The sequence below is a fragment of the Osmerus eperlanus genome, chromosome 18 (genome assembly GCF_963692335.1).
Source record: "Osmerus eperlanus chromosome 18, fOsmEpe2.1, whole genome shotgun sequence".
NCBI classification, from domain to species: Eukaryota; Metazoa; Chordata; class Actinopteri; order Osmeriformes; family Osmeridae; genus Osmerus; species Osmerus eperlanus.
The window spans coordinates 8,182,048-8,202,687 of NC_085035.1; the positions used below are offsets into that span (position 1 = coordinate 8,182,048).

Genomic DNA, 20,640 nt, shown 5'->3' on the forward strand with positions numbered 1-20,640 from the left:
GACTTTGGATTTCATTTTAATCTCCTAGATTATGGTTTGTTTACTTATGTTTTTGGTTAAAGGCAGGGTAGACAATGTTGTTGAGAAATACTTTTTGTGATATATGCTGAAATGTAACTTCAAATCCTGATAGAATCGTATATTAGTCAATTAAAGCAATCCAATATCTGTGGGTATCGCAGAACTGTAATAAACACGAATAATCATTAAGGTCGGGCGGGCACTAATGAATTGAAGTGATTGGAGTAGCTTTTAAGGGAGTGGGTGGGATATTTTGGTTTGAATCCTTTCAAACTATAACTAAACTAGGCTAGGTTTGCAAAACATGCCTTTCCTGACTTTAACTTGTATGCCTTTGTGATACACTTCCAGGAAACTATTTAGAAAAGAAAGGTTTCAAAGCTCCACATCTGATCTAACAATACGTTTCCTATAAAAATGTATATAATGTTGTGTGTGAGAAGATGAGAAGTACACAGCCAGTATTTGAGTTGGAGACAATACTTTTATTGTGATTGCTCTACAAATGTTACCCCTTGGGAGTAACTTTCTTCTCAAATAAAAAAAGTTAACTTCGAAGTCCATTGCATTCAACATGCAGTTGGCTTTTTTATGATTTGTCATGAAATTAAGTTGTGAAATTTACTAAAACAAGGCTGACCAAAAAAGTTGTTTACGCTTTGTGGCCATTTCTTGATAATATACATTTCTTGTTAGTATAAACAGTTAGTTGACATGATGATTTACATTAGTTACATTGAACATAAATCATTCACTGTGAATCATAGAAGAAAACAATGATTTCAGTACATGGAAGACAAACTACTTTGCAGCCAAGGACAGGCCACTTACAAACTTGAACAACAATACATGCAAAATTCAGATCATCTGTTTGCTCAGCATAAATCATTTTACTTCCCAATGTAGTGTTCAGTCCGTTTTACAATGCGTGCAAATGACCATGAACCTCTACGTAGTACGCTCCAGTTCTACGGAGGGCATGGGCTATATCACCATTACTGGGAATCTGACAGAAGCAGAGGAAGGCTGTGGCTTGTGATTTGCCAGCGTTACTCTCCCTTGAAGCGAGGAGTGCGCTTTTCCTTGAAGGCGGTGAGGCCCTCCAGCCTGTCCTTGGTTGGTATCACCTTGGAAACAACAAAAGATGTGTTCAAAAAAGGAAGATGTGCTATTCTATATTTAGTCATCCAGCCCACGTTGGTTGTTGTTTATTGTTCCGATTGTGTTGGATTCCTGATATGCTGTATAATAGCAAAGGGCTCCTTGCCTAGTAAAGTGACTACACTTCGTGCTTGTAAACTGTATACAGCATGTGACATATGTAACTGTTTTCTACAACATACGTATCAAAGTAATTATTCAATGTCAACAAAATAATCTGTTGTTGAAACAAACTTCTTTTTTTATTATTCTATATTGGGCCACCAACATACCTGGGCATAGCATGCCTCTTCAATAGCTAATCCTGTAGCTAAATCCACCTGAAGAAAAGGACATACATACTTTTATGGGTGCACCAGAATACACCTTTCAAGGTTAAACCTTGAAAGTTTCAGTTAACTCTCATTGTCATTACTAGCAACAACAAAAAAATACAAGAAAAAAAATATGGGTGAGTGCATGTAACAACTGCCTACAACATGAAATTATTAAGATTAAATACCTTGTTCATACTTGATCCTTTTTATTAGAGAGATTTACTATAAAACCGCCATAACTCAACCGTAATTAAGCGTAACTAAATACCTATTCCTATGTAACTACAATGTTGTTACTATTGATATGTATTTAAATGCTGGGTAATGTAACCTTACTGTAAAGTGTTGCCAGTTATTCTGTTTCCTGTGTGTAGGAATAAGTAACTTACTTTTACAGATAACTTATTTACTAGAACCAGAAATATCCCTATGCTGCACTCTTCTCAAGAAAAAATGATTTTGAGAAATTTGTCCTAGAGTGGACTGAATAGAAGACACTTTGTGGATTCAAATTATTATTTTTTGTCCCATCCTTAAACTGTTGTTGTTGTTAAGTGGGCCCCTTTTCAGAGGGTCATGTGCAGGACAGTGGGACGTAGTCAGGCAAAGCTTTTTGCAAAACATATAATCAAGCTCCAGAACACACTGATTAAAATGGGTCTTGCAAAAGGCAATCATGAAAAGCATCACAATAAACATGTTCAGCAACATATTCCAGTCTGCAATACACAGCAAACTCTTTGGCAGCACACTGTAACAAAAAACTAATCAACACCTGTGAGAATGCCCCAGAGTTACAAATGGTGTAGTCCACAGATCTAAACTTTGACCTCTAGGTTAATGGTGAGGTCATTGATCAAATTCTATAAGGTTTCTCAGATTCCAGCTTGAAATAGAACACTTAACCAGGAGGCAGACAGTGACTAAAGGGAAAGATTTCTTCTTTACGACAAAAGACATGAGAAATGCATCAATTATCTAATAAGTGTGTTAACTTCAGGACAAATTATGAATGTGTGAATCATGACAGGTATGTTATTTCCTGTAAGGGGCTGGAGAGTAGATGTTGGAGAGGAAGCCTTGTATGAATGTGGTAGGAATCTTACCTCTATACCCTGATTGATAGCCAACTTTGCCATCCTAATGGCGATAGGGCCCTGAAAACAAAACAACACGTCACAACATTTAATGTCCCAGTATCACAGTACGGAGCAAAATACAAATTAAGACAACAGAAGGTTTAGGTCTGCTCATTAACTTAAATGCACAATATCTGCATTAATGTTTTACAGTAATTTAAAACTAGGGATACAGCGAAATTACGGCAGACGAAGATTTAGGAAAAAATAGCATTTTCGGTTTTAGGCCTAAAGAGAAAAAAGGACTGAGTTGAAAATATATGCCAGCCTTTGTGCTCAGATTTCACTCGTTCAATCTAATCATTATCACAGGACCCAAGTAAAGTTAGTTTCAGGTTGGATATTCGACAGATATTCCCCATTCGGGATTGTGTTTTTTTTGCCAAATATGTCCATTACTCCTAGAACATTCAAAAGTGTTTCCAGCTAACCCAATAATAACGACACAATTCACCCTTTGGCTTGTCCGTTTTCACCTCACATATTTGTATATATTTTGTTTTAAAGTTAAAATGTAATTAAAACTAAAAAAATTGAATTTTATTAAAACTTCCATTTTAACTTGATCATGTGACCTTCTAACCTCAAACTATTTTCAGACTATCTGTATGAGTACAGAATGCACAACAGTGGCGGCTGGTGACCCAAAAAAATGGGGAGGACAGGAGGAAAACCGAACCCACTGCGTCATGTTATTTTACAGTAGTTGGCTCCTTTTCCATAATTTCTTATATTCAAGTTATGTTCTTATGTTCAACTGTAGCAATAATTCAAGTAGCAACCTAATGAAAATGTACTATACAACTAAGGTTAGGTAATGCACCCTAAGTTTATCCCCCTCTTCCATAAGCAACAAACATCATATTATCATATATCATAGGCCTATTACAACCAAAGGATGTACACCCATATATATAAATATATAATATTTTCTGTGGAGTTTCAGCAGTCCTGATCATTTCCTTTGCTGCGTAATCCAAACTGTGGAATGGCTGTTACAACAAAAAAATCTACATGTGGTTCTTCCCCATCCCACTCGCTGCATCCATGCCTCTAATTCAAGGTGCAGTTACTTGCCTCGTTAGCATCCATTCTAGCCATTAGCCTAACGCTCCTTGAGGGCTACCACAACTAGCTAACACTAGCTAGCTACTTCTCAATAAAAAAAGGGAAACGTAAATCTGAAAAAAGTGGTTCACAATTTGCATTTATCATTTATCTTTTCTAATATAGTATTGTATCTATCGCTATCGCTGTATCTATTGCTATCCCCATCACTTTGCCATCAATTTGTCACTCACGGTACAGTACAGTGGTTGCGAATTCAAGATGAAATTCGGAAATAATAATTGGACAATGTCAATATTATATTCTGGTTGATTGGATTGCAAGTAATGTCCGGTTTTGATTTTCAGCCAAGTGCATCCAGAATTTTAGGTTTCGACCCCCAGGTTTCATTTTCGCTGCATCCCTATTTAAAACTTTATTCCATTCCACAGTCATATGCACAGCGACATGTAGGGCATCAAAGGAATCCCTACACTAGGCCTAGGTGTGTGTGAGAGATCACCTGGGGGTTAAATTCTCGGGCCAGGTCCAGTGCTCGCAAGTAGGCGGCGTCTACACTCTTGTTTTGCTCCACCGCATGGCTGACTAGGCCCAAGGATCGTGCCTGCGCCCCGTCCACCACCCGTGCTGCAAAGATCAGCTCCTTGGCCAGAGCCACCCCGATAGCACGAGGCAGTCGCTGGGTGCCACCTTCAGTAGGAAAATAATGATTTATTGACTTTTCTTCTCTCAGTTGCCACACCCACCCTTTTATAAACAGAGCAGGGCTGGCCTGTTATGACACATTTGGTTTTCCATTTTCAAGGCTGTATAAACAATGGGGAGAAAACCAAACAATGTGACTCTGAATTTCAAACTTTTTTATTTAGATGGCTAAAAAAACGTGTGCGAAAACCCCATGGGCAAATGCGCAGTATAGCAATATTTATAACAAAAGGTGTGTCATAGTATACAGAGACAAGTTAGGGTGCAGTATCTGAACAATGCAGTTGGTCATAGCAGAGTTCAGGCAAGTTACTAAGGAAGTGTAATAAGTTACTTTTTAGTCATTACTCATTTAAAGATCCTGTAAAGTGGAATTAAAAACGAGTTTCAGGTTCACCACACCACAGAATAACGTGTTATTAACTACCCATCCAAATTCGAATGGAAAAAAAACACAGACAAGTATGTTAAGTTAGGCCTTGAAATCGTAGAAAATCAGCAGTCTTTTCTGCTTGAGACTGGGGGGGCGTGTCGCCTGAAGGAGCTGAAGCTCGGCCCCCTCGCTGGAAGGCGCCACCTCTCTCAAGTAAGCTACCTACGAGCCAGATAATGGACACTACGTCAAGCCGAACAAAACAGTATAGAATTAAAATGTATTTGTTCAATGAGTGAAACATACAGATGCATATAAATGAAATGTTCCCCTGAGCTGTAACACAGGAGTAAAAATTGACACCAGAGACAGCAGACAGTGAGCTTCTCCAACTACTTCTAGCACATTAGCTACCATTTTACCAAAATACCAGTAGCCTAATATCAAGTTAGCGGTTTGCACTAACTCATAGCAGAGATACCTCTGGAAAAGTTATCTAGTATAATTATAACAAGCACACAGAACTGAGTGATGAACTGCTGGTGGCGGTGGATGGTCCAGGTGCGATGAACGGCCGGGGGGGCGATGCTCGGTACGGCTCCGTGCTGCAAGAGAAGCCCTGTGTTGGTGAACCCCGTCTGTCTCTGGTCCATGTTAAAACTGTCCGCCGTGAAATGGTCAGTGCAGAGGCGGCTGTTGGAGTTTATCTGAAGCTTTCCATGAGCGTGGGTCTTCACAAAATCTATCCACCTATTTTTCCTTTCATTATCAATAGGGAACTTAAATGGCGTTGCAGCGCAGCTGGAGTTCTTGCATCAGGGAAGATGCAGTTGCGGGTGGTGGGAGACATCCTGAAGCTAGCTAGCTAGCTGATGTAAGCTATAATAACAGAACAGCAGGAAGAGCCATTCAGTGATCTGACGTAGATAGGTCGAAATTACGTAGATAGGTAGTTTTTTGGCTCCGCCCATTAAAACCTGATCTGAAAAGGGAAGAGAAACTGTTGTTCGGTCTAACTCCACATTTCAGTGCGACAAAGTTTTAGCGCTTTGCACATGCTTTCAGGAACTAATTTCACACGTATATAATGTACTTAGAAGCAAAACATGGAATTTACTTTACAGAATCTTTAAAAAGTAACACAATAACTTATTATCAAAAGTAATTAGTTGCCTTACTTGTTATATTACTATATTACTTATTATCTCGCTAGAAGTTGCTAGTTATGACCAAAGAAAAGGAGGTGAAACAGAAAATTCCAGTGCCACTGAGGCAGCTTTCTAAACTACACTCTGGCTCTCTGGAGTATTTTGGTAGGTGGTTAGCATTGACCTAAATGTTCGCATTCTATTGTTCACCTACCTCATTGCACATTTATTTTGAGTCGTGGCAAACTTTAAAGAACTGTGCTGTGTCTAGAAACATTGCATTTATTTATTTGACAAATGGCAGGAAAATGCTAAACTGTGTGGGTAACATTAGGCTCAAGTTGAAGTGACTGTTGAATTCTGAAGAGACTGTAGTGAACACAAGTTGATAAAAGGCTGCCAGCTTGAGGAGTTGCAGTCTATTAGATCACTTTGCAGCACATTTACAAACTGTAGCCATATCAAGAGAAAAGCACTGATTTAGTAGTCTTTCAGATTGAAAAGAGAAAGCTAAATCTATTCCCTAAAGATCCTAATGAACATTACTTTACAATTCCCTGTGCAGAAAAATAACTGTTGAGCCCATTTGCTTTGCAAAACTGTAGGCCAACTTCTCTTCCAATGCTGACACATTGTCTTGTGTGGAACTAACTACTTCAATCCATCTGAGTTTGTCAAAACTCACATTCTGTGAGGTGAAGTAAAGATAAAACAGGTACTGAAGTGAAAAGAAAATCACTTTATTTTCTCTCGTGAAGTAGCTGTTACACCTAGTAACAGATGGCAAAAATAAAATTGGCTTTTTTCTTGTCTTACAGTCAATTATACCAGTAAGACAGCCCTGCTGGATTTTGTAAGATACATTTTGTAACAGTGGTGTTTTGCATAGTGCTTTTCTCTCATCTGTACTATGCCCAACACCCTTTTCGTACACCACTGGTGCCAAATCTTTCAATTTTGTATCACACAACTACAAAACAGGTCACATCTGAAATCAGCTCTTGGGGTAAATGTGGCTGTTCGAGACACATTAAAGCCCTCTGGTTTAGTTTGCGTAAAACCGGTTGGCTAACAGCATGACCTTGTTGCTCAACTCTTACTCAAGAGCTTGGATTGAAAAACATTTACACATGGAGGAGCCTGCATTAGTTTTATCACACTGATGAAGCCATTCCCAACATTCATTTTGTTGATGACTGCCATTTTATATTTCTCACACCCACAATCTCACCCTTGACTAGGGTAATCTTCTTCAACTTTTATTGTTAGTTCAAAACATACCAAATGATTTACTTTACATTACACATTCATTTAGCAGATTTTCGTAAGTCAACTTTATCCAAGATGATGTACAAATACTGCATATAGGAAGTACAGTCGAAAATCGAGGATAAAGTATATAGTTCTGCTGTATTTCATTGGTCAGTCAAGGAACAGTCTGTATTTATTAACCCCATCTCAGCTCAGTAACCAGATTCAATAGTGCCAGGCAGTGTTTCCCCTGGGGAGGGGGGACGACCCCTAAAATAATGGTGCCAGTGACTCGTGACACCCGCATCCACGGAGGTGGTTTACGTATACGTGGGAGTAAAAATAGGCCCTGGACTTTGATCCAGAGCCAGCCCCCGTATTTGCCACCACAGCTAACCTGCTAATGCATGCACATTCTGTGTTTGATGTGATGCTACTTAGGGAGTTTGATAGTTAATGCGAGCGCGCAAGCCACATTTTTTGGCCTTTATTTGAACGCAAAATAGTTTTTGAGCTTTGTGTAAAATAAACATAGCCGTTTTTCAATTGGTAAAACCTTGTCTTGTGCAGGTGATTTCTTTTTGTCTCTTAATTTTTCAGCCCCACCCTTACGCTTCTTAGCCTGGTTTTCCATTGTTATTCTTCTCCCGGTGCTCCCGATGGCCAGTCCTCTACTGCGGGTCATATTATTTTAAATTCTCGTGCTGTCAGGGGGTGCTGCACCCCTAGTTCCTGCGGCCATGTGTATTCCATCCCCACTGAAATCCAAAACTCAGCCAGTGTCTTGGCTGAGAACGCTGCCTTTAACGTTCGGTCGCTTGAAAGTTTAACTAATGCGTCCTCCTGGTCGGATGTCAGATGGTTTGCCGTACTTACAGTGAATGGAAAATCAAAAGGCTGATGGCTTTTTTATTTGCATGCATTAATTTAACAACTATTTTTTACTTGTTAAAATTTTGGCTAAAATATGCTATTTCTAATTGTTTTAAAATGTTCCTTGATTTCTGGAAATCAACTCGCGACCCCCCCCCCCCCCCCCCTTGCTGGTCGCGACCCCCACTTTGGGAACCACTGATGTAGAGACAAATGACATGCCGTCGAATAAGATAAATAACATAAGGGCATTTAGTTTGTTTAGTAAAATAGCAAGTTATAGACCTGTTTTATAGGAAAGGTAACCTTAAATGACTTATTTTGTGATCTGGCGCTATATAAAAAAATTCAATTAAAAAAAGGCATTAGGGCGCCCCCCTAATATAATGGTAGGGGAAACACTGGTGCCAGGAATGCTATGGCTAAAATAAACATGGCTGACAATTCATGTTTTGGTTTCACAGAGTGAGAATACAAAAAGTAATCCAATAAGATGTATCATTTTTTAACTATCTATTGAACAGTACAGATTGAACAAACATGGCTGTAGGGGAGAAAAAGTTTCAGGCAAAGATAGAATGTGGAATGACAGTCATCATTTAAAGCACTGACCACAGAATGAATATATTCTGGTAAATGTCATCAGCTGGCCTCATAGTTGCATAATATTCGTGTAACTTCCACCAGAGATGGTTTGCGAGAATTTCTCAGAAATGGTTGCAACGTATTCTACCAAGTAAACAGCAACCTTTACGTTTATATAAATCAACTGCTGTTATATTTATCTTATTTCATAAAGACAACAACACAATGCTCCAGGACTTCTAACTTGGCAGGGCAAGCCTGAGAGTTCCTGTCAAAATCATCAAATGCTAAAGTCAATCCACTACCATTTTGGCAGTGTAGCCCAAAGTAGTCTTGATTAATACAACATTTGATCAAAATTAATTCCAGATGCCATATCATCCAATAAATCTAGATCAAATTTTGCAATGCACCAAACCCACTTTGGTCTAACCAGCCAAAATAGCAGTCTTGGATGACAGCCAGGAATTCCACAAATCTTGTCCTTGTACAGTGCCAACGAGCACAATAAGGTAACCGACATGTAACCCCTGTCCTACTTCTGGTTGGAATCTGGTTTCTGCTGAATACATGGCTAGGCTAAGGTCTTCTGACATCACTGTGCAATGGGTTCGGCTTATCACTCACATGTGGCTCAGATTACAAACCCAGACCAGATGGTTTGGGCAGACCAGAGTATCACGTCTACCTCTGTATACACACAGTGACTTTTTGACAGGAAAAATAAGCCTAACTATAATGTCATAATGTACAACACACTTTATTTATGCTACAAGGTGCATGAATGTGTCCCACTTTAAAAATATTGCGCTTGAATTACCATTGCTCATCACCAGGCAACAAGGCTCCACAGTGTGTCTATTTCTAGGTTTCCATTCAACCTGGATTTTACATTTCAACCTCTTTCCTCTGGCCCCATTTCTGCTTCTACTGCTGTTGAGAGCATTTGAATTTCTCAATAAAATGTTCTCCCATTCCCTTAGTTTTTAATAATCTTGATGAATCTTTAACTGTGTTTGCAAGAAGTGCTAAAAACATGCCAGTTCAGTGGTTAAGTTCTTGAGGGCAACATATTGGTAAATTGACTCAATCTTTCATTGTTCCTGGGCAGATCCAATTGTGAAGAAACCAAATCAAGGCTCAACCTCCATAGTTACTTGGTGCAATACTTGTTGCACACATATCAATGTGGTAATTGCTCTCTCATGTCCAGTTAAGGTCAATTCATGTGAAAATAGGGCAGTGAAAACAAAACGTTTACTTAGGAGACAAAGTGGCTTTAAATATAAAGGAACTAGGCCAGGCCCTGATGGTTGTAACAAAAATTGGGTCAGTGGAACAATGGTGACATGGCACAATATGCTACTATAGATTACTTTGATAAAGTTGGCCCGTTTCATCTAATCTACATTCATTTCCATTATTTCCTTCAGAAAAGAAATGACACAGATTATGAAAGTTTCCCAAGAATGTCCTTTGAGTTGTTTTGTACAGTATTGGAAAAACAAGACACAGAAGAACAAGAAATGCCATATTCTTAGAAAGAGAGCTGGTAAAAATATAAAGGAAGAAATGTGAATTGTATTTCAATGAATTCATAGAAAAGAAAAACTTCTGATTAGTAAACAACCAAAACATTAGCTTTGATGTTTTTACTATTTGGGTTCATTAGGGCTGGGCGGTATGGCCTAAAATGTATATCACGGTATAATTTTGAAGCACAGAAGGTAACGGTATATATCACAATATATTCGTTTTTCTTAAAATTTCTAGTTGGCTAGTATACCAAACTCGGATTTGGTATTTCCAACTTTTGCAGTGCTTTGCCACAGAAAGAGCTAGGATAATATAGCTTTCAACAGTATGTTTATGGGATAACAAGTACATTTGGTTAAATATTTGTATTGAGCTAGATAACAAATGATTACATGGCTGAACACTCGATTCTGTTGGCCTACAATAAACATTTCACAATTCTAACTAACCTGGCATCTTTAGTTGCATGGCTACACTCATCCATGCTACATGTTTGACGCTCAAGTCTTTGTAGGCTAAACGTTGAACGTTGTGTCATCTAAAACCGAAGGGTAAAGCCCCAAAACGATTGCGTAAGATTTCTTGCTATGTTTGCGTAGATTGATTGCGATATTTGCGTTAAAACTCCATACGGTTCTTTTATTCCGTGCATGTGTAGGCTAACTCGACGAGGTGTCCAATATCAGAAAATACCATGGTCACTAGCCAAGAAAAAAAAGTATGAACATTATTTTATATATTCATGTGTTTTACAGTCTAACGTTTTTCACAAGAAATAAGCCAACTCTGATATTAGTCCGCTCAGCTCATAGAGCTAGAAGTTCTAGTAGAGCCAACCACGGCTTTCCTTTGGCTGAGATATGAGCCAGAAAGCTAGAGCTAACGTTATGCTAGCATATTCAAAGACAATAACAGTGCATACGGTTGACAAACATTACATATAATTTGACAGTATGTTTTGTCAAGAAGACTAGAGCTAATGTCATTGTCCCCAAATCAATATCAAGATTTTCACGAACAAATTATCGGCCATATGTAGGCTAGATCTACTATCGGCCGCAGCCCGAAGTAGCAAGTTGAATAGCGAATGGGATGTGAGATCAGTGCTGATCCTTGCTATAGGCGACATAGGCACCCGCTTAGGGCGGCATGAAGAGGGGGGCGGCAATTTCCGAAGTGCATCCAATTAAATTAACCTTCCCGCTGTCCTTGAGTTTCAAACGCACTACCAGCAGAGGGCGCCAATCACGTCATATGTCCGTGTTGTGGTTGGCGCCCTTCTGCTGGCATTAAAAAGTTACTGCACTGGGTCATTTCGTGCCGTTGACTTGGGGGGGGGGGGGGTGCCAGGGGTAAACCTTGCCTAGGGCACCAAATGTGCTAGGACCGGCACTGTGTGAGATGATTGTGTAATAGATTAAATGGTTGGTAGAGGAAGTATGGTAAAAGCTTGGATGTGGGTATGCAATACATTTTGTCCCTAGGGTCTTGCCATAGGTAAGTATACACATGCGTACAACACCGGCTCTCAAACGTTCTCTCTTGTGCCTTCCAGTGTCAGGTGTTCTGGAGAAAAATCAAGTGTTCGCCATTCATGCAATCGATCTCCATCGTCTCGTTTCTTTATTTTATTAACCAACAAGTGTGTAGACCAACCCAACCTTAAAAGCATGATTACAATTGATTCAAAGTTGACATATTTTCAAAACTAACCTACATATAATTTGACAGTATGTTTAACAACAAGACTAGCCAGCTATTCAACCATTTCATTGTCCCCAAATCCATATAAAGATGTTCACAAACAAAATTATCGGCCATGTCATACATATAAAGGCAATACATCCTCCAACCAGCTGTGGCGTTAACACCTAGCTGCAATGCTAATTTTTGCTATGTTAAACACTATTGACTTAAGCTAAAACCAAAGTTCAAGTAGCCTAAGTCATACATATAAATGCAATCCAACCAGTGTTGCCACCTCCTCAGTAAGGAAAGTCGCTAATTGATGTAATCGCCTAATTTGCATAACTGTAACAGCTGGCTAGCTAGCTAGCTAGGGTTTCACGATATGTAACAGAGGCGCACACACAGTTGAGGAGGTGAGTAAGTGACTGAGGCTGTGTGAGGTAAAATGCAGTGATTTATTTCAGTGTGACAGTGAAGAAATGTTTACATTTATATATATTTATGTACAGTATTTATTTTGCTCTCTAAGCCAGGGCGGGAACAACGGTGGATTAGCGCATGCGTGATTCATTTGCAGTCTGGATGCGGAGTGTGTGGGTCTGCTGCTGTCCGCTTTGACTGCAGCTAGGACTGCTGCGCGAAGCTGTGAGACTGACTGCCTGTGAGTGTTTTGGGACGGGGAGGAGCTCACGGCAGCACCCACTGATCGATGAGGACAGTACTGCAAAACGATCCGTGCTATCACGTGAGAGTCTCCAAAACTCCAGCAAGTCTCCAACAACACCGGAAAAAGTAGCTAGATTTGTCGCTAGTCGATTTTGACAATAAAAGTCGCCAGGAGGGTGAGGTTATAGCGAATGGGGTGTGAGATGATCGGTTGTGTAACACTGACACAGTAAGTTCACAAAATGTAAATTCTCCAAATAGGTTAAAAGAAATGTTGAAGTCACTCATTGTTGTAATTAGATGTTAGTTTATTAAAGTGTTTCAATAAACTGTAAACGGAGGCTTTGAATGTGTCCCTGTTGCTATGGTTACTCATTTTAGACACAGGCTCATACTACATGATTACTAGTATGATACTATGTAGCCAGCGCATTAATTTAGAACAGTGAACAGACAGTTTTACTGGAACTACTTAGAAGGTGTACAATGTCATAAAATAATGGACACCCCTGCAGCTAATCAGAATCGAGTATTCACCTCTATATATTTTCCCCTGGCCTGATAGTGCCAAACCCAGATGGGCAATCTGTAGTTTATTGCCTGCTCCAGATATATCACACAACATTCAATAACTGACAAAAAAAACGCAGGTTCCCGATTAGCCAGGTCAAGGAGTGAATACACAATCTCAATACCGACAGCTCTTTGACCTCAGTGTGCTGATTCGTTGGAAATGGTTCAGCGCCTGCCAAACGGGTTAGGGAAGGAGCAACCCGTTTTACTGCAGAGAACTTTGATAGGCAAAGGAGAATGGAATTCACGTTAAATACCAGTATAACCGTTTCATACAACGAAAATCTGGTAAGCAATATCATTACAAGATTATAGGTCTTATACACACAAGCTTGTGATGGGTTTATAAGGACAGATACTTCCATTGTACTCTTATGCTTGAGGACTGCAGTATGCCTTTTACTTTAAGGCTGCTAATTCCAGCTGTTAAATCCAAAGATAAACAGGAAACTCAACATAAAACTCTTGTCCTGTGTACTTGATATTTACCGAGGCAGATGGGGGAGACAAGAGACATGGCAATGTTGATCAATGACACATAGAGTTGTAGAACAAGCAGTAACCCTCTTCAGATGGATAGCATTTAGTAACTGGTCATGGGGCATATGTTCCAGCGCACAAGGCAGCATGTTTGCCAAACAAAAATATGTCTTGTGACCACATCCACCCCTCCATTTCCAGGAAGCGTGAATGTGGTGAATAAATCTCTCAATTCTTGGACAGGAGCCAGTGCTCTGGTGACCTATTTTCATTTGGGGGATAGACAGGCAACAGGCAAGTAGAGAAGAGATTGTGACACTGTATCTATCTTCCCAGTTTTCTCTGCAAATAAGTTTTAGAGTGCAAGAATTAAAAGACACCTTATCTCATTGATACTTACTGATCCTCTAACAATGGTCCCAGACTGCAGAGGTAATATTTCTGTAAGGCTACATAATATTTAATTTTAAACATATAATTTGTTGACTGCCATGATAAGAGGCCTAACGTTCTGCTAAAAAGTTCCCCAATATCTAAAGACCTCTTATCATCATCTATCTATAAATATAATATAGAATGTCAACTGCAGCCACATGAATTTGATGAAAGAGTTAGAGGTTGAGACAGAGCAAGAAGGCAGAGCTAGCTAAATGTCAAGTGCTAAATCCCTTTGGACACGCGGGAGGGGCATACAAAGGGCAACTGAATGCTTGGACGGAGTCCAAACACAGAAACCTGAAGACACACAAATCCCTGACAATGGACAAGATGAATCAATGAGCACAAACGACAGGTGCCACTGTAACAAATGTTGTTCTCAGTGACATCGTCCAGCAGAGAGGAAAGGAAAAACAAGAGAAGCATATCAGAAATAACAGACATGATATCTCTGTATTCATGTAATGTAACACAATCACCATAACTTGATAAAGGGACAAACAAGTAAAAATGTATCTAAACCCTATTAGATCCGAAATGCTGTTCAAATACAAAGTTTCATATTGCATCAGACTTGTGAAAACATCTTAATGCCTAGGTTTACACAACAAAATAACTGGAATGCCCAGGCCTACCATTTTCTTCTGATCAAGGCATTTAGCCATGTACCATTGTTGTTCTCTCAGCTATATTTACTATACACAAAAACGCAAAGGTGGGTCTGGTGTGACACACCTCTATTCTTAGAATGAGTTAATCAGGGAAGTAATCTTGTTTCATAAAAATCATTTTTGGGAGGGGGGGTAGGGGGGGGGTCGGGGGGGGGTCGGGGATCTGCAACACCGACCTTGGTCAAACGGACATTTGCAAATTGACCCACTTTCCTGCTGTTACCCTCCTATTATTGCTAGCATGTTCCATGTATAAACTCCCAGTGATAACTGAAGGAATCAGATTAAAGTCCAGGACACCTGATATGAGGGGTAACTAAGTTTGACATATATGGAAAAACAACACTGCAAACACGAGTTTCACGAGTTTGCAAGTTTTACCAAAGTAAAGCTGAATCCGTTTGTACCCCCAATTTGATTCAGTCAACCTCACATTGTCAAAAGCTGGTAAACCATAAATACAAAATAAAGAACGAGATTTTGATTCAGGGAATCAATGAAAAATCAACTTCATAACATGAAGGGAGTGACTTTCTTACTGTCATTTGACCTATTGGTTGTAACAGCAAGATTGGATTAAAAGGTTTTCTTTAAATGTTTCTCATCAAAACCAAACAAGGTTTGCATTTACTTGAGGGTAACCTTACGATATAAAATCTTTATGGTAGGTGGGGTGATTTGTGGAACATGACTTAAAAAACATGAGCAGAAAAGAACTCAAATCAAACCTTACCTGCTCCTGGAATTATTGCAAGTTTGGTCTCTACCAGTCCCATTTTTGCACAGTTTGCTAAATAAGAGAGAAAGAGAGAAGCATTGTCATCTTAAGTACCCTGAGTGATTCACTTGGACATACCCTCAGGTATTCTGGCTATAATGACACAGTAGCATTTCATTAGACAAAGCTAATACAACATAACATCTTTAAACTCTGCTTAAACCTGTTGCAATTCTACCACTTTCCATTCTAAAGTGATTATGCTGATGAATAATACGTTTTGCAGTATAAAGTGCCACACTTAACACTTTCCACAAAAATCAGTTGGCCCTTCTAATAATATAGTTTTTTGCTAACAAAACATCGAAGCAATATGTTTACACTCATTGGGCTATAGGAAGTTGATTTATCCCAGGACTCATTTCAAGTTTTGGTAAATTTTCCAAGAATTACTAACGAATGTGGGATGCCATAGCACTGATGCTATGATGCCAAAACAATTCTCCACCACCTCTCACCATCATTTCTCAAAGCAGCTGCATCAATGACATACACTTAAAATAGCTTGCTGCTCTGCCATTAGCTGTGACTAACCATGTTATCAGACACACGTGTGAAAGTCAATACATTTACATATTCTTATAAGAGATTAATGCTATCTTAGAAAAAAAGAAATCTGTGACAAAGTTAGTTTGAGTTGAGTGTTGAATGTTTTCTGAGGTCAATGTATTCTGCTTAAGGTTTTGACAACTGAAAATTTTGTAAGTTGTCAAAAGGTTGTAATAAAAAAGCCTGAAATCTATTCAATATTATGATTTGAGCTTCATAAGCTAATAGGCTGACCTTTTGTGGTCTATGTTTTGATGATATTAAGGTTTTATTTCACATAACAGACCAAACTTTTAAATGATATGTTCATAACATAACCTTATAGCCATATTCAAATATACAGCTGATTGTACTACGTGTCATACCCTCCATTCATAGAGAGTCATGTGTGGACATTACAAACGTCCTCCTTTGTCATTGCAGATAACAAGACAATGTGTGTGTGTGTGTGTATAGCTTCTCTATTAAAAGATTGCTGATGAAATCACGTTCATGTGCTCATACTACACAAGCATCTGCATGCATGTTACAGAGAGCCCAGTCTTACATGCAATTCTGATGTCACAGGCAAGGGCCATCTCCAGTCCCCCTCCCAACGCAGCTCCATCGATGGCAGCAATTGTAGGCATTGGCAAATTACCTTAAAAGTACGAAGAGAGGAGATACTTATTAGTGATAAGAAAAAAAGGAATCTAAGCAATATTTAACTCTTGCTTGCAAGATATTGCAAGCTTGTCTGCTTGCAATATCTAGTGGACAAGGCATCAATGCTATACAAGTATTGGTGTGGAATATGTGATACGCGGGTACTTTGTATGATCACAAATATTTCCCACATGCACACTATAAAATGTGCAGGGATACTTGGGTAGGGGATGACAAGGGATAGAGAGGGTCTCCAGTATGCCCAGTACATCACACTAGACTACAGGGTGTAGTACAGGGTGTCAATCAGGAAAGAAAAAAAGAAAAGCTAATTACTTACATTTAATGTAACTAGTGCACAGTGTCCATGATGCAGTCGGGTGATTAATATGTCAGTGAAACACACAAATACAGATTCCAGGAACTATAGATAGTGCCCGTGATAAAATTGGTGGCATACACACACAGATTCCTGGAATTATAGATAAAGCACAGTGCACGCGATGATGTCGGTGACACACACAGATTTCTGGAATTATAGATAGGGCAGTGCCTGTAATGCAGCTGGTGATGACAGTTCTCAGTGGTTTTGGTACCTATATTTTTCAGATCACGATTGAAATTTTCTGTCATCTCTGAAGTACTTGTTCAACCTCCACATTTAGTCTAGTCAAATTGTCAATGCTGTGGTAGCCTATATTCATGCAAATAATTATGTACCCTTTATTTGTCTACTGTTTCCTACGTTATAAATTGCTTATGTTAGTCAAAATGTACTATATTGGTTCTGTTAAATTGTCTTACCACTGATTATCAGCTGATTATCGGTTGTCAAAGCGAATTCGCATTTAAATATCGAAACATCATTTCAGTATTTTCCTTACCATGCTTGGTTTAATTTCATTGCGAATGCCTTTGTTAATCGCATCAGTTAAATTGTGGTAGGCTACTTAGGCAGTTTTGACATCAGTAAACACATTCATTTATGTAACAAAATTCACTGATCAATACTGAAAGTATATACACGTTATATTGTCATTTTAATAGATAGCCATCCCTTTTGAAAATTGCTGAATATCAGTTGTAAAAGCAAATTTGCTTCTAGATGACTTAACAGAATTCCCTATTTTCTTACTACGCTTAGTTTCATTTCATTCCGAATGCCTTATGTGTTGGTTTTTTTCAAATGCTTACACACAAATTCCTTACTTTTCACACAATTTCTGAAACCTGACACTCAAACACCAGAACCACACCTCAAATTTGCAAAATCATACGCACATTTTGGGCCTTTGACTCAGTTTTCAATTTCATAAAACACTTTTTGCAAAACACAACACATAGTGCCTTACACTAACTCCTCACATGAGTAAACACTCATTGCTTTACTCAACACCAACCAATCATGGCTTTAGAATAGGCCTGTTCTAATGTACACATAATAGCTGTTTCAGCACAACACACGGTATACTATACACAAACATATTTTAGCACCCATGCATCCATTAACTGCAGTGCACTGCATGATTGGTCACAGTCTGGTGGATTACTGTATCATACCTTGCAACAGTACAGTGACTGTAAGAAGACATTCTGACAATATTGTAGAAAATAGTATAGATTACTGTATGCTACAGATCATGGCACACACAGACACACCATTTCGTAATCACCTCCGTTTCTGTCCTACTACACTCTTTCTTTTGTACTTTTGTACTAATACTGTATTCACAACCACAAATGCTTATAGTAAAAAAATAAGTTTGGTTTCAATCTTGTTTTCGTGTTTACCATGAATCTTTCATCATCTATGCCATTTCAATCTTGTACAGAAATGTACAAAGGAGCTCATGAAAGAAGAGCTTTAGGTTTTGAATAACTGTGTGTATATGATATATCCCAAAATGTAATATAATGGCAAAAGTGTTTGCAACATGAGACAAATGTGTGCTTTTGAGACTTGTTTGTGATATTTTGAATGCAGTGCTTCATTTTGCTAGCCTGGCTCTGCCCTCCTACATACTTCCGCTAAATTTTGATTTTACTTCTGTACTAGGTCTGGGATTTCGGTGTAATAGTTGGTTTTCAGAAACAAAAATTTTGTAGGTCCAATCAGCGAACAGAGGGAGTGGCTGAGAACGATGACGTTTATGTTGTTCGCTAGTTTGAGTTATAGTTCAGTAATGGCGGCGGAGTCGCTGCCGAATATCCAAAAGTTAAAGCCGGAGCAGGAACAAGTTTTGTTGGTGGCCATGTTGTTGGTGGCCATGTCCTCCCCACGGGGTTTGGGAAAAGTTTGATTTTCCAGCTACAGCAGCTAGCTCCGTTAGAGTAATGGTGAAGGAGTTGGCTAAGGCGAACGCTAGTGATTGGTTATGGCAGATCAGAGTGTCTCTGGGCAGATCCAATAGTTTTAAACTTCAACAGAGCCTTCAAGGAAGTTAACGCTTGTCAATGGAGCGATCCCAGACCCTCTGTACAAATGAAATGTCTGGTTAGGACCAGGCTATCATTTTGCAAGAGAAGCGAGGCATTTTGCGTTTTGTGTGTGCAGTTATTGGATTTGTGTGTTAAGTTTTGAAAAAAAGTAAAACAAAAGTGTGTAAGCATTTGAAAAAAACTGTAATCGCATTTGTTCAATCGCGGCACTGCACTCCGTTAGATTATAAAGAAGACACATGCAGAATTTGAACTTTGTATAGTTCCCGGTTCTTGAGCTGAACGTGGGAAACTAAACCCACTCAAATTTGTACCCACACACACACAGATTCCCGGCATTATTAGAGTGATACAGAGCTTAACTTGGTTAGACTGCAGATTACTAACTAACTATAAACCATATGTCAACTAGGGCTGGGCGATATATATAGAATATTTGCGATAATATCGCAATCAATTTTTCACGATGTAAAATGTGAAAATATCGTGAATATCGAATATTTCAAATTCAAGCATACTTTCCCAAAGAACACGCCGAACGTCCAATATTACGTCCCCTTTTTGTCTTGTCACGTTTTCCCGCGCAAGAGACATGGGGTGGGGGAGGGTCTTTTTTTTTTACATTTACTTTTAGTCATTTAGCAGACACTCTTATCCACAGCGATTTACAGTAAGTACAGGGACATTCTCCCCGAGGCAAGTAGGGTGAAGTGCCTTGCCCAAGGACACAACGTCATTTTGCACGGCTGGGAATCGAACCAACAACCTTCTGATTAATAGCCCGACTCCCTAACCACTCAGCCATCTGACCCCCTCTGTTTACTGCTTAAATTTGCACTACACATTTTGTACTTTGTAACAATAGCTGTTCTATCTAAATTGTTTTTGTTGTTTTCTAATGGTTTCTAATGTTTTTAATGTTGTTTTCTTATTAAAAAGCAAATGCAAACATATCGAGATATATATCGAATATCGAGATATCACTTTTTTTCGCCTAGTCCTAATGCCGGTCCTTGAGAATGCGGCCTAAATCCATTCTCTTGACATGGCCAAACCAGCAAAGGGGCCTCTCACTGACAATGGAGAACATGTTGTTCATGTTGGCCCATTACAGAGCCTTTGTGTTGAGTATATACATATTACTGTTTCTTTTAAAATCCGCAGATTTGCACTTTGAAGCCAAACAGGTGTAACTCATTACACCTGTTTGGCTTCAAAGTGCAGTAATATGTATATATGAGTGGTGGCGTAGATTTTTTTTTAAAATCTAGATTAATCTCACTGTAATCTTGGCGTTAAAGTAGATTAATCTAGATTAAAATGGCTCATTTGAATTCCGCCGAAGGCATTCAGAATATGTGTGCTACCCAAATAATGACTAAAAGTAAGTCTTTGAGAACGGGTTTCTCAAGCCAGGTGGCGAATTAGACCAGGAGCTCATCTCCTGTTTCCAAAATGCATCACAAACTGCTTGAGAAAGCTGTTCTACTATGATAATTGGTGATGAAAATAAATTATGTTCAATAAGATGTATT

The 20,640-nt window shown here is 39.0% G+C and overlaps 1 protein-coding gene across 2 annotated transcripts in view; it reads right to left on the reverse strand.

The window, feature by feature from the left end:
- Positions 1–485: 485 nt before the first annotated feature.
- The window catches only part of auh (AU RNA binding protein/enoyl-CoA hydratase), a 29,754-nt gene continuing 9,599 nt past the window's right edge, over positions 486–20,640 (reverse strand). For both annotated transcript variants that reach the window (XM_062484602.1, XM_062484601.1), the window contains exons 5-10: positions 16,569–16,661; positions 15,428–15,484; positions 4,209–4,396; positions 2,606–2,656; positions 1,455–1,502; positions 486–1,148 (exon numbers count right to left, since the gene is read on the reverse strand). In XM_062484602.1, the coding sequence (XP_062340586.1) occupies positions 1,071–1,148; positions 1,455–1,502; positions 2,606–2,656; positions 4,209–4,396; positions 15,428–15,484; positions 16,569–16,661 (515 nt within the window). In that variant the 3' untranslated portion in view covers positions 486–1,070. The remainder of the gene's footprint in view (positions 1,149–1,454; positions 1,503–2,605; positions 2,657–4,208; positions 4,397–15,427; positions 15,485–16,568; positions 16,662–20,640) is intronic.